The following is a 17926-nucleotide window of genomic DNA, read 5'->3' as shown; positions in this document are numbered from 1 at the left end:
TAAGAGATATACGGAGGCTGCCATATTTATTTTCTTTTAATCAATACCAGTTGCCTGGCAGCCCTGCTGGTCTATTTCGCTGCAGTAGAATCTGAATAACACCAGAAACAAGCATGCAGCTAGTCTTCTCAGATCTGACTTTAAAGTCTGAAACACCTGATCTGCTGCATGCTTGTTCAGGGGCTCAGGCTAATAGTATTAGAGGCAAAGGCAGGGCTGCCAGGCAACTGGTATTGCTTAAAAGGAAATAAACATGGCAGCCTCCATATACCTTTCTCTTCAGTTCCCCTTTAAAGAGACAGGCTATAATATATATGGCGGAGAAATATTCCCAGGAAGCATTTTAGATTGTAAGCTTCATTCATTCCATTCGGAGCTAAAGTCCCGAGGTCACATATCCACCTGCATTCTCTGCATAACAAGGAGATCTGGGGGTCCACACCTTCACGGCAACATATTTTTCAACCTACAGAAGTGTCGACCTACAGAAGATTCAAATTGAGCTTTATTTTTTTCTGTTTTCTCAACTTTATAACTTCTAATATTGCTTCTGTGCTCGTTCAATCTCCTCCTCACATCTCTCGTGGTCTGTCCAACGTATCCCATTCCGCAAGGGCACTTTAATCCAGGTGGAGAACCAGTCTGTTACTGCATTGGAGTTACACCCTTGGTGGATACCTTGGTGACTGGTTGACTCCCTGGTGTCACAAACGATTGGGTTGTAGCATTGAGGAACTTTTTCTTGTTTCCGACATTATTGTCAGATCTGACAAGATTAGCTGTATGGTTGTTTCTGGTCTGATTTAAATACTACTGCAGAGATATAGACCAGCAGGGCTGCCAGGCAACTGGTATTGTTTAAAAGGAAATAAATATTGCAGCCTCCATATACCCCTCACTACAGTTGTCCTTTAAGTCACCAGCAAGCAAGAAAATATTCAGTACTTTGGGCTTAATCCCATAAGAAAGCAATGCGGGTAACTAAGGAAGGCACACTCCTTACATGGCAACGAGCGCTGCTATGTAAGGCTTGCAGCTTTAGCAGCACAGCTTGATGAATGAAGCCCCTTTTCACCTACTTTTTGTTTTTTCAATATAAAAGCGCTGAAAGGTCATTTTAAACAGAAGATTAAAAATCTGTCTCTAAAAAGGTTTAGCCTTTATTTACGTTCAGCAATTTTCTGTTGGCTGGGTGCTCTTACTGACTTCCATTTACAGTGGGTATTGGATATTGGCAGCACAGTGGTGTAGTGGTTAGCACAGGCATGGGCAAACTTGGCCCTCCAGCAGTTGAGGAACTACAAGTCCCACAATGCGTTGCAGGAGTCTGACAGCCACAGTCATGACTCACACAGGCAAATGCATTGTGGGATTTGTAGTTCCTTAACAGCTGGAGGGCCAAGTTTGCCCATGCCTGCGTTAGCACTTTTGCCTTGCAGCGCTAGGTCCCCAGTTTGAATCCCAGCCAGGGCACTATCTACATGGAGTTTGTATGGTCTCCTCATGTCTTGGTTTCCTCATACATCCCCAAAACATAGTTAACTGGCGTCCCCCTAAAATTTGCCCTAGATACATATACAATACATACACAGACATATGATTACGGTAGGGGTTAGATTGTGCGCCCCTCTGAGGGCTGGTGCACACCACAGCAGTTCTGGAGCGTTTTTTAAAACGCTTGCAGGGGGAAACCGCTTGGTTAATGAAAGTGAATGGGATGGTGAACACCAGAGCGGTTTGTTTTTTCCACAAACGCAAACTCGGGGGCTACAGCATTTTTAGATTTGGAAGTATAGGAAAGTGGAAAACCTCTCTGAAAACCACTAGATTCACAGCGGTTTTCCAGGCGTTGTTACTGAAGCGGTTCAGTTACAGCTTTACTGTAACAATATATGAAATATGCTACACAAAAACGCTCCAAAAAATGCTAGGCATGTTTAGAAAAACTCTCTAAACATGCCTAGAATTGCTCTGAAATCTGCTTCAAAATCCTCTAGCGTTTTGCAGATCTGATAGAGGTTTTTGGTGTGCACTGGGCCTAAAAGACACTTAAGTGACAATGGGCTCAATTCACTAAAGGGTGCTAAGTGTTAGCACGGCAGTGAAAAGCCGCTTTGCACGTGCAAACTACTTAGCACCCAAGTTAGCACGTGTAAAGCCGTAACACTCGAGTTAGCACGTGCAAAGCCGTAACACTCGAGTTAGCACGTGCAAAGCCTTTACACGTGATAACGGAGTTATCATGCTTTAGTGAATCGAGCCCAATATACTCTGTACAGCGCTCCGGAAGATGTCCGTGCTATATAAATACTCAATAATAATGATAGTAGAGGTCTGTCACTCACCCACACAGCGCGGTCCATCCCAGGTGTATCCTGCGTTACATTTCTTGCAGCGGAAGGAGCCGGCTCCCATACAGCCAATGCAGGCCTTGTCACACTCTAGAGACACAGAAACATGCAGAAGATGAATGGTGAACATACATTCATACACCTTTTGCATCGATATCCAACCGACTCGATCATTCTAGAAATTGATGCTGCAAACGAATTCCGTTCAACCGATTTCGGGCCGATATTGGTCACTCGCGCAGGAAGGAAAATTTCAGTCGATCGGTGGCGTCAATCTGACGTTAGCAGCGTTTGCTACGACAACCGATGAAGCTGCTCTCACCTGTCCATGTGGCGTAGTGGCTACGGTCTCTCAACGCTGGCTGCTCAGACCTCTCTTTACTCCAGAGTCCCAAGCGCCTGTGTGACGTCCCAAATACCTGAAGTCAAATTCTAAAGGTCTCTAGTGGGTCACAGTGTTCTCCCCAGGCTCTTTTAGCCGGTTGTTACACCTGGCTAGTTTTGGTGAGCACCTGGCTGTCATTTGCTCACCTCCTCCTATGCTGTAAGCAGAATTGTGCAGAGAAGCTCTGGCCCTGCATTCTCTCATCTCACCTCACCCAGCTACTTTTTCATTCCACCCAGCTGGAAAAAAAATTCTGGGAAGAACACTGGGTCATGTAAGGTACTTTGCCCCTAGTGTTTGGCCTCTGTAGCCTCTGTCACACAAGCGTCCCGGGACTCGGGACAGAAGAAACAAGGCCCAGCCAGTGAGTAGAGTAGAGCGACCCGGCAGGCGCGCACAGATGATTTTCAAATAACAAATCATGCTAATATTGGTTGAAACTCAGTGTCGTGTGTGGAGAGGTTCCACTAGATTGATGCCTCTCTGATCAGAAGATTGGAGAGGGATTTGTCTGTTGGCCATATCAACCAGTGCATGGCCACGTTTACGCCCGGAGTGTTATTTACCGTCAGATTACCTGCAGTGACAATCGTACAACCAATCCCACACCAGCAGCAATAGTTACTCACCCCGACATTCATAGGACCCCTCTGTATTCACACAGTACTGGTTTGATTTACAGCGATCCTGAGTGCCGCACTCATCAATATCTGCATACAGAACAAGAGATACAGCATTATACTTCTGTTAAGACCAAAGAACTGTTCCCCTGCAAAAGGTAAAAAAAAAGTACTTTAGATTTTTTTTATTATTTTAGAATCTGAACACAGTTTTATGGTCACTCAAAAACAGCAGCAGTCACATTTCACTACTATAGCCGTTACAGAGGAATGGTGGCGACATATAGCAGAATGCAGTAAATTATTATAATTAGCTTTTAGGCTCTCCGAACCTACTGTCTACAGTATAAGGACACTGCTTTGCATTGTATCTGAGGAAGCGGACTGTGTTCCGCGAAACGCGTTGATAGTGTCTGATGAATAATAAACCTTTTGTTTGAGATTGGCTTTGCCCCTTCCTTTGAGGTAAGCCATTTTTATTATTTATATTTGCTATTTTTAGTCACATAATATAGATGTACCGTTCATCCACCAACACCTATTTTTTGGGGCACCTTCTCCCTCCTATTTATGTCACAGCCCCCCAGCTGCTTTGGGGGGGTTAGTCTAGTTTTCAATTTCTAAACTATTGCTTTTTTCTGGAGCACGACCCACATATCTGATGACTAAAGACCCCCGAGTGAGGACAGGATTTACTCACCTGCCTTCATACTGTGGTTGCTAGTCGTGCAACCCAAATTTGTGAGTATTCTTTTGCCCTTTAAGACTACATGATCAGCACTTGACATACTACACCAAGCATGGGCAAACTTGGCCCTCCAGCTGTTAAGGTACTACAAATCCCACAATGCATTTGCCTTTATGAGTCATGACTGTGGCTGTCAGATTCCTGCAATGCATTGTGGGACTTGTAGTTCCTAAACAGCTGGAGGGCCAAGTTTGCCCATGCCTGTACTACACCATAAGGGACTCCTGGTGTCTGTGGTTTTCCCGTCTGTTGAATCCCTTGGGATAACACACACCCTCTTTTCAACTTGAGATAAGGTTTTACTGCAGGAAAGTACAAAGGGTCATTATTTCTGCTTTGTTTTATAGCTTAAAAGACAGTGTGTGGTTTTAAAGCCAACTGTGACAGAGTGATGCAATGTTAAAAAAAAAAGCTATATAACTGAAAACAAAAATACAAGACTATTTTCTTTGCTACCAACGTTCTATTCCTTATCCACACTACACATACAATTCTGCTGGTTGTGCACATTGAAGTATAGTTTCATACATTGTTCACCCTTACGGTTATTTTAGTATTGCTGCAGTACACATTCTTTATATGGGTGTGGACCATGCAGATCCTGGGGGGGGGGGGGGGGGGGGGGTTGCACCAAAAGACGCAGAACCAAAGCACACAATACATTGCCATGGAGGATAACTCAGACCATATACTTAAAATAGACATCCATTTAGCACAAAGTGAGTCAAACTCAAATATACAGTGGTTTGCAAAAGTATTCGGCCCCCTTGAAGGTTTTCCACATTTTGTCATATTACTACCACAAACATGAATCAATTGTATTGGAATTCCACGTGAAAGACCAATACAAAGTAGTGTACACGTGAGAAGTGGAACAAAAATCATACACGATCCCAAACATTTAAGAAAAAAAAAAACTGCAAAGTAGGGTGTGCGTAATTATTCAGCCCCCTTTGGTCTGAATGCAGTCAGTTGCCTATAGACATTGCCTGATGAGTGCTAATGACTAAATAGAGGGCACCTGTGTGCAATCTAATGTCAGTACAAATACAGCTGCTCTGTGACGGCCTCAGAGGTTGTCTAAGAAAATATTGGCAGCAACAACACCATGAAGTCCAAAGAACACACTAGACAGGTCAGGGATAAAAATATTGAGAAATTTAAAGCAGGTTTAGGCTACAAAAAGATTTCCAAAGCTTCGAACATCCCACGGAGCACTGTTCATGCGATCATTCAGAAATGGAAGGAGTATGGCACAGCTGTAAACTTACCAAGACACGGCCGTCCACCTAAACTCACAGGCCGAACAAGGAGAGCGCTGATCAGAAATGCAGTCAAGAGGCCCATGGTGACTCTGGACGAGCTGCAGAGATCTACAGCTCAGGTGGGGGAATCTATCCATAGGACAATTATTAGTCGTGCACTGCACAAAGTTGGCCTTTATAAAAGAGTGGCAAGAAGAAAGCCATTGTTAACAGAAAAGCATAAGAAGTCCAGTTTGCAGTTTGCCACAAGCCATGTGGGGGACACAGCAAACGTGGAAGAAGGTGCTCTGGTCAGATGAAAGCAGAGAAAACGGGGGGCTCCCTCAGTTTCACGCAATCTTGATCCAGCTTAGGACGCACTGGCTAAAACCGCTTCCCACCTAGTTGGTACTCAGAACCGTTTCCAAAGTGCAGGGTGCTCTGATGACGGCAGGAGGGCAACCGGTCGGGTTGAGAGTGGGCAACACATGGGTCCTATTGTAAGTGGGTCCTATTGGAATTAGGATCCACAGAAGTGAGTGTACTATTACTTTTGAAACAGTCTGTATGCATGTTGGTTTATTATGGCTCTGTACAAATTAACAAGCTGACACATCATTGCATTCCAGCGGTTCTGGAGGTGTGTTTAGCTTCTAAGGGTACAATGGTTAATTTGCATATATTCAGCAGTGATGCATCATGGAAGACATCTCAAGCGACTCCAACCTGAATTATCGCAAATTCTTTCTGTTTTAAGAAAGCATACTTTTGTTTTCCTTGTGTAAGTACTGTGTTTAACATTAAAGCTAGATCAAGATAGCTTGAAACTAAAGGAGTACCCAGTTTTCTGCTTTCTTCTTGTTGTGAGTGATATACTGCAGGAAAGGGAGGAGGGGACATCCCAGTACCAGTGTGGTATTTTGGAACGTCAGTGCAGCAGTCTTGAGCTATTGGATTTGTTGAGACTTTGGGATAAGGTCTAACTGCAGCAGCTGGCCAGTTCAAGATATTGGAGAGTCGACTATTTCTCGCTGTTTACTACTTCCTCTGGTCAGATGAGACCAAAATGGAACTTTTTGGCCAAAATGCAAAATGCTATGTGTGGCGGAAAACTAACACTGCACATCACTCTGAACACCATCCTCACTGTCAAATATGGTGGTGGCAGCATCATGCTCTGGGGGTGCTTCTCTTCAGCAGGGACAGGGAAACTGGTTAGAGTTGATGGGAAGATGGATGTAGCCAAATACAGGGCAAACTTGGAAGAAAACCTCTTGGAGTCTGCAAAAGACTTGAGACTGGGGCGGAGGTTCACCTTCCAGCAGGACAACGATTCTAAACATAAAGCCAGGGTAACAATGGAATGGTTTAAAACAAAACATATCCATGTGTTAGAATGGCCCAGCCAAAGTCCAGATCTAAATCTAATCAATCTGTGGCAAGATCTGAAAACTGCTGTTCACAAACTCTGTCCATCTAATCTGACTGACCTGGAGCTGCTTTGCAAAGAAGAATGGGCAAGGATTTCAGTCTTTAGATGTGCAAAGCTGGTAGAGACATACCCTAAAAGACTGGCAGCTGTAATTGCAGCAAAAGTTGGTTCTACAAAGTATTGACTCGGAGCTGAATAATTACGCACACATCACTTTGCAGTTTTTTGGGGGTTTTTTTGGAACCACTTCTCACGTGTACACCACTTTGTATTGGTCTTTCCCGTGGAATTACAATAAAATTGATTCCGGTTTGTGGCAGTAATATGACAAAATGTGGAAAACTTTAAAGGGGCCGAATACTTTTGCAAACCACTGTAAATACAAGAAAATGTATTAAGGACTTGTCCCTCAAATTCATAAAAAGAATTAAAATCAGCAAAGCGACAGGGACCAGGGGTTGATAATCAGTAAAATGCAGTAACAATCACCAAGTCATAGCTGACCACTAAGCAAGTTTGGACAACAGCAGTCCATTATATAAATCTGCGGAATACCCACTGACAATAGAAAATAAATACATTAGTATATACATTGCATGAACCCATATGTTAGATTCTGCTCATGGGAAATACTGAAAAAGATTGCCTTGACAACTGTACCACCATGGTAAAATGCATACAGATATTTAAACAATTTGCAAAGTCCAGCTAATGGCATGCTTACCCAGGGATCCAACCAGCTCAGAATGTCCTACTTAACCAGCTTCTTTCCCCACCGCACCTCACAGGTCACCTGCCGCTTCCTCAGAGGATAAGGTGGGATAGGCCCATATAAGTAGCTGAACCTGGCGCCAACAAACGAAAAATGCGTGGCCAGGGATGTGACATCACACTGCATGACAGCACGTGACGCACGTACGTGATAACGACGTCCGCATTCTCACACTCATTGGATACCGGGGCAATTTACCCTAACAGTATTGTAACATATACGCGTACAAAATATTTCAAGTCATCAATATACACTAAATAAATATTATAGATAAACAATGCTGGAGAGGAGAATCTAGATAGATTCTAGAACAACAACATCTAGTGTCTGTCAGAAAATGCATGATGTTAGAAAGAGTGTGTACTATACAAAGAGCCCCAGCATGCCATCTGCTGGAGAAAAAAGGAAATGCAGAACAAATGTAGTTCCATAGTGATCCCAGCATTGAACTACAGCACTGGTTTGTGGATTTCAGCAGCGTTTTTATGATTTTGCAGGATGAGTCCCTAAAAATGATGTGGATTTGAGGGTATGCATCACTTTACCGCCTCCCTGTCGAATACTCACCTATACACTTCATCTCATGCATCACATAGCCCTTCTTGCACTGCACGCAATGGAAGTCCTTGGAGCCACGGCACTTGCTGCAGGTTTTGTGGCACTCTGTATATAGAGGAAAGGAAAAGGAACTGAGCGCAACAGAATCACAAAGCAACATCAATTTCATAGGTGGTTAACGGACACACAAAGTAAATGGCTCCCCACAAGGTCCAGCCCCTCCAGATGGTTTTGTTGGAGGATTCTCCAGAATGATTTCCCGACCAACCAGCAGTCACAATGCAGCCAATCCAAATATGTCAGCAGTTGGGATGATCAACGAGATGCAAATTGTTCCAAAATTATGCTAATTTTTATGCAAATGTATGTAGATTGAAAATGGACCAATTGAAACCCAGGTTTAAATTGACTGGTCCATATTCAAGCTACATACATTTGCATAAAAAAAAATTGCATACATTTGCATCAACTGGGAACAATTTGTATATCTGTGATTATCCCTAGTCAGCAGAATCAAGTGCTCTAGGACTATTTGTGTTTATTAAAGAGGAACTTCAGCCTAAACAAACATACTGTACATTACATTAGTTATGTTAATTAAAATAGATAGGTAATATAATCTCTTACCCACCCCGTTTTAAAAGAACAGGAAAATGTTTGTGATTTCATGGGGGCAGCCATCTTTTTGGTTGAAAGGAGGTGACGGGAGCATGAGACAGTTCCAACTGTCCTGTGTCCTGATCACCCCTCCCAGTTGCTAGGCAACAAGATCAGAAATCCCATCATGCTTTGCAGAGTATCAGGGGAAAAATGCCCGGGCAGTTTTATTTGAAGGGGAGGAGCTTAGCTTTTGTGTAGCCAAAAATGAGGATTGGATAAGAAAAACAAAGTTCTGATGCTGTGAAACGGTTAAAGAAACACTGAGCCTTTTTAGTGCTGCGGAGTAGATTTTTAGTCTGAAGGTTCACTTTAAGCTCTACAAAGCAGGAGATACTACTAAAGGAGGTGGTGGCACATTCTACAGGGGGGTCCCATCAAAGATGGAACACACTACATTGGTTCCCTCAATAAAGGTGAAGCGCACTAAAAGGGGAACACTAACAAAGGTGGAATGCACTACAAGACTACTAGAGGGCTCAACAAAGGTGGGACGCACTACAAGGGGAGCGTACTACAGGGGAAACAGCTAGAAAATGCACCAATCAAATCCCACCTCAGCTTTATTCAATTTGTCTGTTCTTAGGTTGACATTTATTTGCATCTCACTGACCATTCCTGTTCCTGACCAGTTGAAGTCAAGCTCAATCCTCGTCACACATGGATTATGTAAACAGAGGATTGTTCTCCTGACCTGCTCAGTCAGAAGCTGGGGAAGGAGTACAGAGGGTCGGATAGCACAGCACCGAGGTTGTACAAAGCGGATTTTGAACAATTGCATTTCTATGTCTACAGTGACATTTTAAGCAGTCATTTCATTCATGAAAAGGTTGACAGTAGTGGTGTGTCAAGAGGCACCCTCTTCCCGTTACATACCAGAACATACCAGATGGGTCTCGTTTCGGACCTTCTCATAGTAGCCGACAGCACATTCGTTGCAGAATTCTCCGCCGTAGGAAGGGTAACAGTCACACAGTCCATTGCCCAGCCGAGTTCCTGAGCCGTCACATTTGCCGTGCCCATAGCAAGGCTTTTCAGCACCCCCTGGGCAGACTGTAGTGAAGACAAGCGACAAAGAATGGTACCACTGAATAATAAGCAAGGCAAATTGAAACTTAAAGATAATCTGTATATCAAAAAAAAAAAAAAAAAAAAAAAAAAAAAAAAAACCCTCTGGGGGATACTTACTTCGGGAGGGGAAGCCTCTGGATCCTAACAAGGCTTCCCTCATCCTCCTCCGTCCCTCCGTTAGATTGCCGGGGCCCCCAGAAGTGTGGCGAGGTAAATATTTACCACTCCACGATCCTGCGCAGGCGCACTAGCGGCTGTTCATTCAGGTAAGGCGGAAATCGCCGAATTTGATCGTATATGCTCTACTGTGCAGACGCAAGCCCTTTGCGCACCTGCGCAGTAGAGCGGATACGATCGTGCTCGTCTATTTCTGCCTAGCCCAAACGAAGAGCTGCTACTGCGCCTGCGCAGGATTGCAGAGAGGTAAATAAATCACCTCTTGTCAAGCTTGTCATGGGAGGTTTCAGGAGAGCCAGCGCTGGATTCCGACAAGCTTCAGAGGTCAGCGAAGCCTCATCGGGACCCTGAGGTTTCCCCTCCCGAGGTAAGTATCCCCCAGAGGGTTTTTTTGTTACAGTCTCTTTAAGTGAAAACAAAGCAAAGAGATAAACAGTTGTATCCATCCTCCTACTCCTAAAATTTACAGATATACCAATTTTATGTTGGGTTTAAAAAAAAAAAAAAAAAAAAAAAAAAAAAAAACTTAACCCATTCGCGTTCCGTCGTTTTCACTTGAGAAATGTTCACCTCCCATTCATTAGCCTATAACTTTATCACTACTTATCACAATGAACTGATCTATATCTTGTTTTTTCCGCCACCAATTAGGCTTTCTTTGGGGGGTACATTTTGCTAAGAGCCACTTTACTGTAAATGCATTTTAACAGGAAGAAGAAAAAAACGGAAAAATTCATTATTTCTCAGTTTTCAGCCATTATAGTTTTAAAATAATACATGCCTCCATAATTAAAACTCACGTATTGTATTTGTCCATATGTCCCGGTTATTACACCGTTAAAATTATATCCCTATCATAATGTAAGGCAACAATATTTTATTCGGAAATAAAAGGTGCATTTTTTTCCGTTTTGCATCTATCACTATTTACAAGTTTAAAATTAAAAAAAAAATATAGAAATATATCATCTTTACATTGATATTTAAAAAGTTTAGACCCTTAGGTAAATATTTACATGTTTTTTTTTTTTATTGTAATTTTTTTTTTATATTAAAGATTTTATTTGGGTAGTTTTGGGAGGGTGGGATGTAAACAATATGTTGATTTTAATTTTTTTTTACTTTTGGTTGTAGTATTACTTTTTGGCCACGAGTTTGCCGTCACTCTAAGCGTAACATACGCTTAGAGCGACGCATGGGGGAGGTAACAGCCAGAAAAGGCGAAGCTTCCGAGAGAAGCTGTCGCTTTTTCAGTGGGGGAGAGGAATCAGTGATCAGGCACCATAGCCCGATTCACTGATTGCATGGCTAACGAACCGCTGGCCGGGAGCGCGCGTGCGGCCGCGGGAGCGCGCATGGTTCCTGGACGTACTTTTTACGTCCAGGAACCAAAATAGGTTAAAGCATATTTATTGTTTTGCCTCAGCTGAATGTAACAGTCTGTCTCATGTTTCAGAGTGCTCAAATATATGAACTATTTACCTTTTTTTATCTATCCTCTAATGGCAGAGAACTGGACTTCCTAAAGCAAAGTATTTTATAGCTGTAATTACTTATCAGCAGTCCAACTGGGTCCCAACTAGAGAAAAACTGTCAGTTGCATAGTAGAATATTGAGATCGCATTCACAGTGGGACGTTATGGACGCGCGTTATAAAGTCTTATAACTTAGCTTACCCCACTGCAATGCTAATCCTATGGGCCGTTTACAGTGCAACGTTAAAGTCGCATTAAAAGAAAAATGTTGCTTTGTGGTAACTCACTGGTTGCAGTGCGTCACCTCTTAACGCAGACACATTGTGACTTCAACGTTGCATTAAACCGCAACGTCCCACAGCTTATCTCTTTTAGGCAGAGAAAGAAAGGAACACAGCATAGTTATTTGTGTGCTAGGCACTGTACATACACACGACAGAGGTGCCTGGCTCTTCTACTGACCACATATGCTATTGCTCGGTTGTTATTGCCTGATGAAGCGGGATCAAACCTGCAAAACGTGTTGCATTGTCCCCAGGAGTATAGAATTAAACTTGTTGTATTTGACAAACACATTGGCAATTTTTGAGTCTGCTTGGAGGCGATTGTTGCATGTCTCTAAATCTGGAGCAGTGCTGTGTACACCTTGGAAGTTTGAGAGGACTTGTTGAAGTGTTTAAGACTCTGCAGTGAGAGCGCAAGGATTTGGTTTGTGACTGTACATACACATGTCTATCTCATCATGGCACATGTCACTTAAGGCTCCCTTTAAGCATTAGTCAACATGCACCACAACAATTACTCATATAAACACATTTGAGTGACCATTGGTTTGCCACAAAATTCAGTGAAAAGGGCAGATTTTTAAGCAACATCAAATGATGATTAGAGTAGCACAGTGCTGTGTTTTCTTGTCATCTCGGGAGGGGCCAGCACCAGTTCACTGTAGTTCTGCCCTTCATTGCACGGGTGTCAGCTTAATTACACAGCGCAGCATCGGAGGGAATCTAATGCTTCATACACACTTGAGATAAAAGTCTTTGGAAAATGAAAGATCACAGACCAATTTTACCCTCTTCCATGTAGTATGAGAGCCATACCTACACAGTCTTTTCTATGGAGCTGCACTCCCCAACAAATAAAATCTTTGCAAGATGCTGCACACAAAGATGCCCGTACACACTCAAAAGATCATTATCTGCAAAAGATCTGTTCCTTCAAAAGATCCATTCCATGCAAAATGCATTATAGTCTATGAGATCTGCAGATCATCATACACACTTGGTTTAACAGACAATCATCTGCAGATCATCTGCAGATCAGATTCAACAGGGTGGATTTTCAGATCTGCAGATGATTGCCAGATATGCAGATGAAGTCTGTTAAACCAAGTGTGTATGATGATCTGCAGATCTCATAGACTATAATGCATTTTGCATGGAATGGATCTTTTGAAGGAACAGATCTTTTGCAGATAATGATCTTTTGAGTGTGTACGGGCATCTTTGTGTGCAGCATCCTGCAAAGATTTTATCTGATGGGGAGTTCAGCTCCATAGAATAGACTGTGTAGAGTATGGCTCTCATACTACATGGAAGGGGGTAAAATTGGTCTGATCTTTCATTTTCCAAAGACTGTTATCTCAAGTGTGTATGAAGCATAAGTAGGGATGGTCAATGAGATGCAAATCATTTCAAGTTGATGCAGGATTATGCAAATTTAAGCAGCTTGAAAAATGACAAATCAAAATTTTAGGGCTCGTTTCCACTATAGCGAATCCGCATGCGGGCACTGCATGCGGATTCGCATAGTCAATGTAAGTGGATGGGGCTGTTTCCACTTGTGCGGCGGCGGGAGCGTTTTTCGGTGCGGCAGAAATCTGCACGGCAGAGCCGTCAGATTTCGCATGCGGGAGGAATGCGGGCGAATCGCCGCTAATGCATTTAATAGGGAAATCGCATGCGGCTTTGTCATGCGGATTTCCCCGCTATTTCGCATGGTTTGCTATGGAGTTTTACTCAGGCAGTGACATGGTTAAATTCGCCTGGCTCCTTGCCATGCGAAATCGCGGCTAAATCCGCAGGCGGAAACGCAGCCGCATGCGATTTCTTCTGCGGTGGAATCCAGGCGATTCCGCACCGCAACAGTGGAAACGAGCCCTTACCTCTGCAGGACTTGATTGGTTCATTTTCAAGCTGCATAAATTTACATAACATTGTATTAACTCGAAATATTTGCATCCCATTGACCATCCATAAATCTAAGTTCCATGCTAGACTAGAAGGTCTCAGATCTGTGAGCATTGACAGGGATGGGCCCGCCCATTATTTACACATGCAGGACCAGTGTGTGTTATTCCCGATGAACTAAAGAGTACTCACCTTTACAATCCGAGCCGTAGGTGCCAGGCGGGCAGCACACCCTCAGCTTGTCCATACACAGCCACTTAAAGAGCTGGTCAGGGTCTCTTGGCCTACAAAAAGTCAGGAAAAACACATAAGTCACTGTTGAAGTACAAAGGCCATAAGAGGAACATGGGACATGGGATGGGAACATGGGATTCAGGGACCAAGGTGGCCCCATGCTATCATTTTTTTGCAAGGGGCCCAATTAAGTCTAGTTACGCCCATGTAATTACAGTAAACATGCAAATGTCATGCAAACTATATACAGCATGGGATTGGGCCAACCCAGACTGGCAGGAAGTGAATCCGATTGGCCCAGTTCCAAGCTGCATACAATCTGCATCTAATTCAAATCAGACAGAGGTCAGTGTATACAGACGGAGGTGACCAGGGCTGATGGGGATTTTCATTCAAGTTACTCCTGTAATATTGGTCATACAATGCCCAGGGTTCTCCGCAAGCCCTATTAGCCAAGTGCTCCGCCCAGCTAACTCTGGTAGGCGCCCGGCTGTTATGCCTCTCTTATCAGAGCAGCACATGCAGAGGAGGTGGGGTCAGCCAGCAGAGCAGTTAATAATAATAATAATAATAATAATAATAATAAGGGGTGGGATCACACACTTGCAGCTCTCTGGTCTAACGCATGTAAGCAGCAGATGGGAGAGAGTAAGAGACGTACCAGTGTACAGCGCTGCTGTCCCCTAGATTTTGCTGCCTGAATTACCATCAAGCAAGCCTGAATTATGTAATTCAGGCAGCAAACTCTAGGGTGCAGCAGCGCTTTTCACTAGTACATTGGACGATCTTTCTTAAACACTCTCCTTCTGCTGCTGACACATGGACTGGAGAGCTGCAAGTGTGTGCATCCTGCCAATAATTATTCACTGCCCCGCCTCCTCTCCACATGCTGATGACATACCAGAGGTAAGCTTCTCTTGTCTGCGGTGTGTCTCTGTATGTCTTGTCTGGTTGCATCTGTTTGTGTGCCTGTCTAAGTGTAAAGTCTGTGTAGAGAGTGTGTGTTTCTCTGTGTGTGATTGAGAATGCACACAGCAGCACCCAGCAAACGTGGGTCAGATGAGCACACCGATACCCTGCAAGGGTACTGAGGGAGCACTATCATTACAGGGGTAGACTTGGAGGCCTATCAGCCAGCTCAGGTGCCCTCGGCAATTGCCCAGTTTGCCCCTATGGAATAGCTTTACATCTATGGAAGCGACGACCCCTTATTTCCTTGTTCTGCCCCACCCGGCTAATTTTTTATGCCGTAAAATAAAAAAATATGCGCTTAGGACATAAAAATTACACTCAGTGGTTCGCGCTATAAAAGTAGCGTGAATACAATACAAACCATTAAAGAAATATAAAACGCGCTCTATGTCTCACAGACAAAGGAGTAAACAGTCTCACAATAAGTTGCCAATACTGTCCTCAGACAGGCTCCCCAAAGTTCACTGTTGTCCAAAATTTGGCTCCTTGGTCCAGGGCAATCACCTCAACATGTAAAAAATAGAAGAAAAAAAAAAGGGCATTTAGCGTAATACTGCGTTCACACAATTGCTCCGTCACCAGGAGGCTTCCAAACCGTGCAACTGAGGGAGTATCCAAAAAAGAGACCAAATGGATTTATGATTTGGAGTCGGCCGCTCCAAATGGTCTAAACATAGATCTTGATATGAATTATTTTATTTGCAATGGTTAATGCTTATGGTAGTTTTCCTACTCTTAATTGTAGTTGGTGTTATGTTTTTATATGTAATTGTTGTGTTTTTAGCCATAAGGATATGACTGGTTTGAAATTTTGCATATATCTGCCTTAGAGCGTTGGCGATGTTGTAAAGTGTATCGGTGGGTATGGATTAGGTGGGGCGTGTTAGAAGATAGGAGTGATTATGTGCTAGATGAGGAGAATCTTGTAAGGAAACCGTTCAGGGGGATGGATGCGGAGAAGAAATATAATATATATATATATATATATATATATATATATATATATATATATATATATATATATATATATATATATATATATATATATATATATATATATATATATATATATATATATATATAAAATTTTCCCCTTTTTTCTATTTCTTATCCTGCCGAAAGATAGAGCAGGCAGTGGGAGGGATCGATCTAGTCTATTTTAGCAGCCGGTCTTCAGTGTACTGTCAGCCCCTGATGAGTCATTGAATGACGAAATGCATAGGGCGGAGCTACAGTACACATGACCGGAAGTGGATGCTGGGTACGCTAGGAGTGCGGTGTGAGCGAGCTGAGCGGGATCTGATGCGGCATCTGCTGAGTGGTTTCCCTGGGACCAGCGCTATTTGCCTAAATGCTTATCTTTATCGTTGGCACACCTATTTTATCATTTATATTAAACTTATGGTTTTACACTATACTGGCGTTTTTTCAAGAGGTTTTTGGCCGTTTACCCCCACACACGATCAATCCCGCGTCCAGAGATCTGGGAGGATTTTTGGGGTGAGTGCAGGCACATTGGGTGGTGTGTCCTAGCACTGGTGACTGGAAGGTGATCCTTAACCTCCTTGCCGGTCTAATTCCGCCGGCAAGGAGGCAGCGCTTTTTTTTTTTTAAATCATGTAGCGAGCCCAGGCTGCAGTTTTCTGATACTACAGCCTTTTGTTTATCCCCCTGCAGCCTGAACAGCATGACTCAAGCCTGGTACATACATCCAATTTCGATAGACCAATTTTACCACTTCCATGTAGCCCAACAGGCTTTGAATACTATGAACAGATTGTGTAGGCGAACGATCATACTACATGGAAGTAGTAAAATTGGTCAATCAAGATTAGATGTGTGTACCCAAATTAGGCAAGCCAAGCAGCAGCAGCCTGCTGTTATCCTCTAAAGAGGTCAGTATCATTACTGGCAGCTCCCCCAGTCCTGCCTCCCCAGGTTTCACAAATGCCATTCTCACTTCTTAAACCACCAGGCCTCCAGCAGCTCCTCGTTCTGCTCCAGCATGTTGTTACAGTCAAAGTCGGCCTGCGCACAGGCTGTTTCTATCACCTCCACCAGTCGCGTCTCACTGAGAAACAGAGAAAGAAGCAGAGAAAACACTTAATATAAGAGGCACATTCACAAGTTTATCTCTACCAGGAATGGGAGAGAAGGCTCTCAAGTCTTGTACACACGCTGGATTAGGGCCAGTTCACACCAAAAATCACTAAGCATAATCACAAACGCTTAGCGGTTCCGTAGCGATTTGCAGCAGTGATTCCCAACATGTGCCTAACGATTTTCTATTTATGCCCAGAGACGTTGGAGTGTTTTCATTTAACGATTTTGTAGTTCTTGTGGCAATTAGAAGTGAACAGCTTTTTTTCCCCCACGTTTTTATGGTTTTTCCTAAATCTTACGTTGCGGCGTAATTGCCTCAAAAATGCTGCAGAACCTGTAATGGCATTTTGGTAGGAAAACAAAAAAATCAAAAAAAAAAAAAAATCAAAAAAAAAAAAAAAAATCACAACGCTCTGGTGTGAACTAACACTTACAAACAAAGCCAAGTGCTTTTAAAAACGCTGGTATTTTCAAAAGAGCTCAAATGCGCTGTTGGTGTGAATCAGCCCTATAAGTGGTTTTTACCTCCTGGGCGATAATCCCGAGCTGAGCTCGGGGTATGTCGCGCAGGAGGAGTTCTCAGGCCCTGGTGGGACGATTTGCATAATTTTTTTTTTTTTGTTACACACAGCTAGCACTTTGCTAGCTGCATGTAGCTTCCGATCGTTGCCGATCCGCCGCTGCCCGCCGCGCAGCCCCCCCTCCCCGACCCCTTGAGCAGCCTGGCCAATCGGTGCCAGGCAACGCTGAGGGGTGGATCGGGACTCCCTCCGACGTCACGGCGTCGGTGACGTCATCCTGCCCCGTCGCCATGGCGACCGGGGAAGCCCAGCAGGAAATCCCGTTCTGAACGGGATCTCCTGCTTACTCTGATCGCCGAAGGCGATCGGAGTGGGTGGGGGGATGCTGCTGCGCAGCGGCTATCATGTAGCGAGCCC

General features: G+C 43.6%; 1 protein-coding gene across 2 annotated transcripts in view; it reads right to left on the bottom strand.

Annotated features, from left to right (window-relative positions):
• Positions 1–17926, bottom strand: part of CRELD1 (cysteine rich with EGF like domains 1) — a 58012-nt gene that overhangs the window by 23218 nt on the left and 16868 nt on the right. For both annotated transcript variants that reach the window (XM_068252606.1, XM_068252607.1), the window contains exons 4-9: positions 16846–16956; positions 13872–13963; positions 9644–9820; positions 8120–8215; positions 3366–3446; positions 2346–2441 (exon numbers count right to left, since the gene is read on the bottom strand). In XM_068252606.1, the coding sequence (XP_068108707.1) occupies positions 2346–2441; positions 3366–3446; positions 8120–8215; positions 9644–9820; positions 13872–13963; positions 16846–16956 (653 nt within the window). The remainder of the gene's footprint in view (positions 1–2345; positions 2442–3365; positions 3447–8119; positions 8216–9643; positions 9821–13871; positions 13964–16845; positions 16957–17926) is intronic.

The sequence above is a fragment of the Hyperolius riggenbachi genome, chromosome 9 (genome assembly GCF_040937935.1).
Source record: "Hyperolius riggenbachi isolate aHypRig1 chromosome 9, aHypRig1.pri, whole genome shotgun sequence".
In the NCBI taxonomy this organism is placed as follows: Eukaryota; Metazoa; Chordata; class Amphibia; order Anura; family Hyperoliidae; genus Hyperolius; species Hyperolius riggenbachi.
This window is presented reverse-complemented; position numbering and strand designations above follow the sequence as displayed.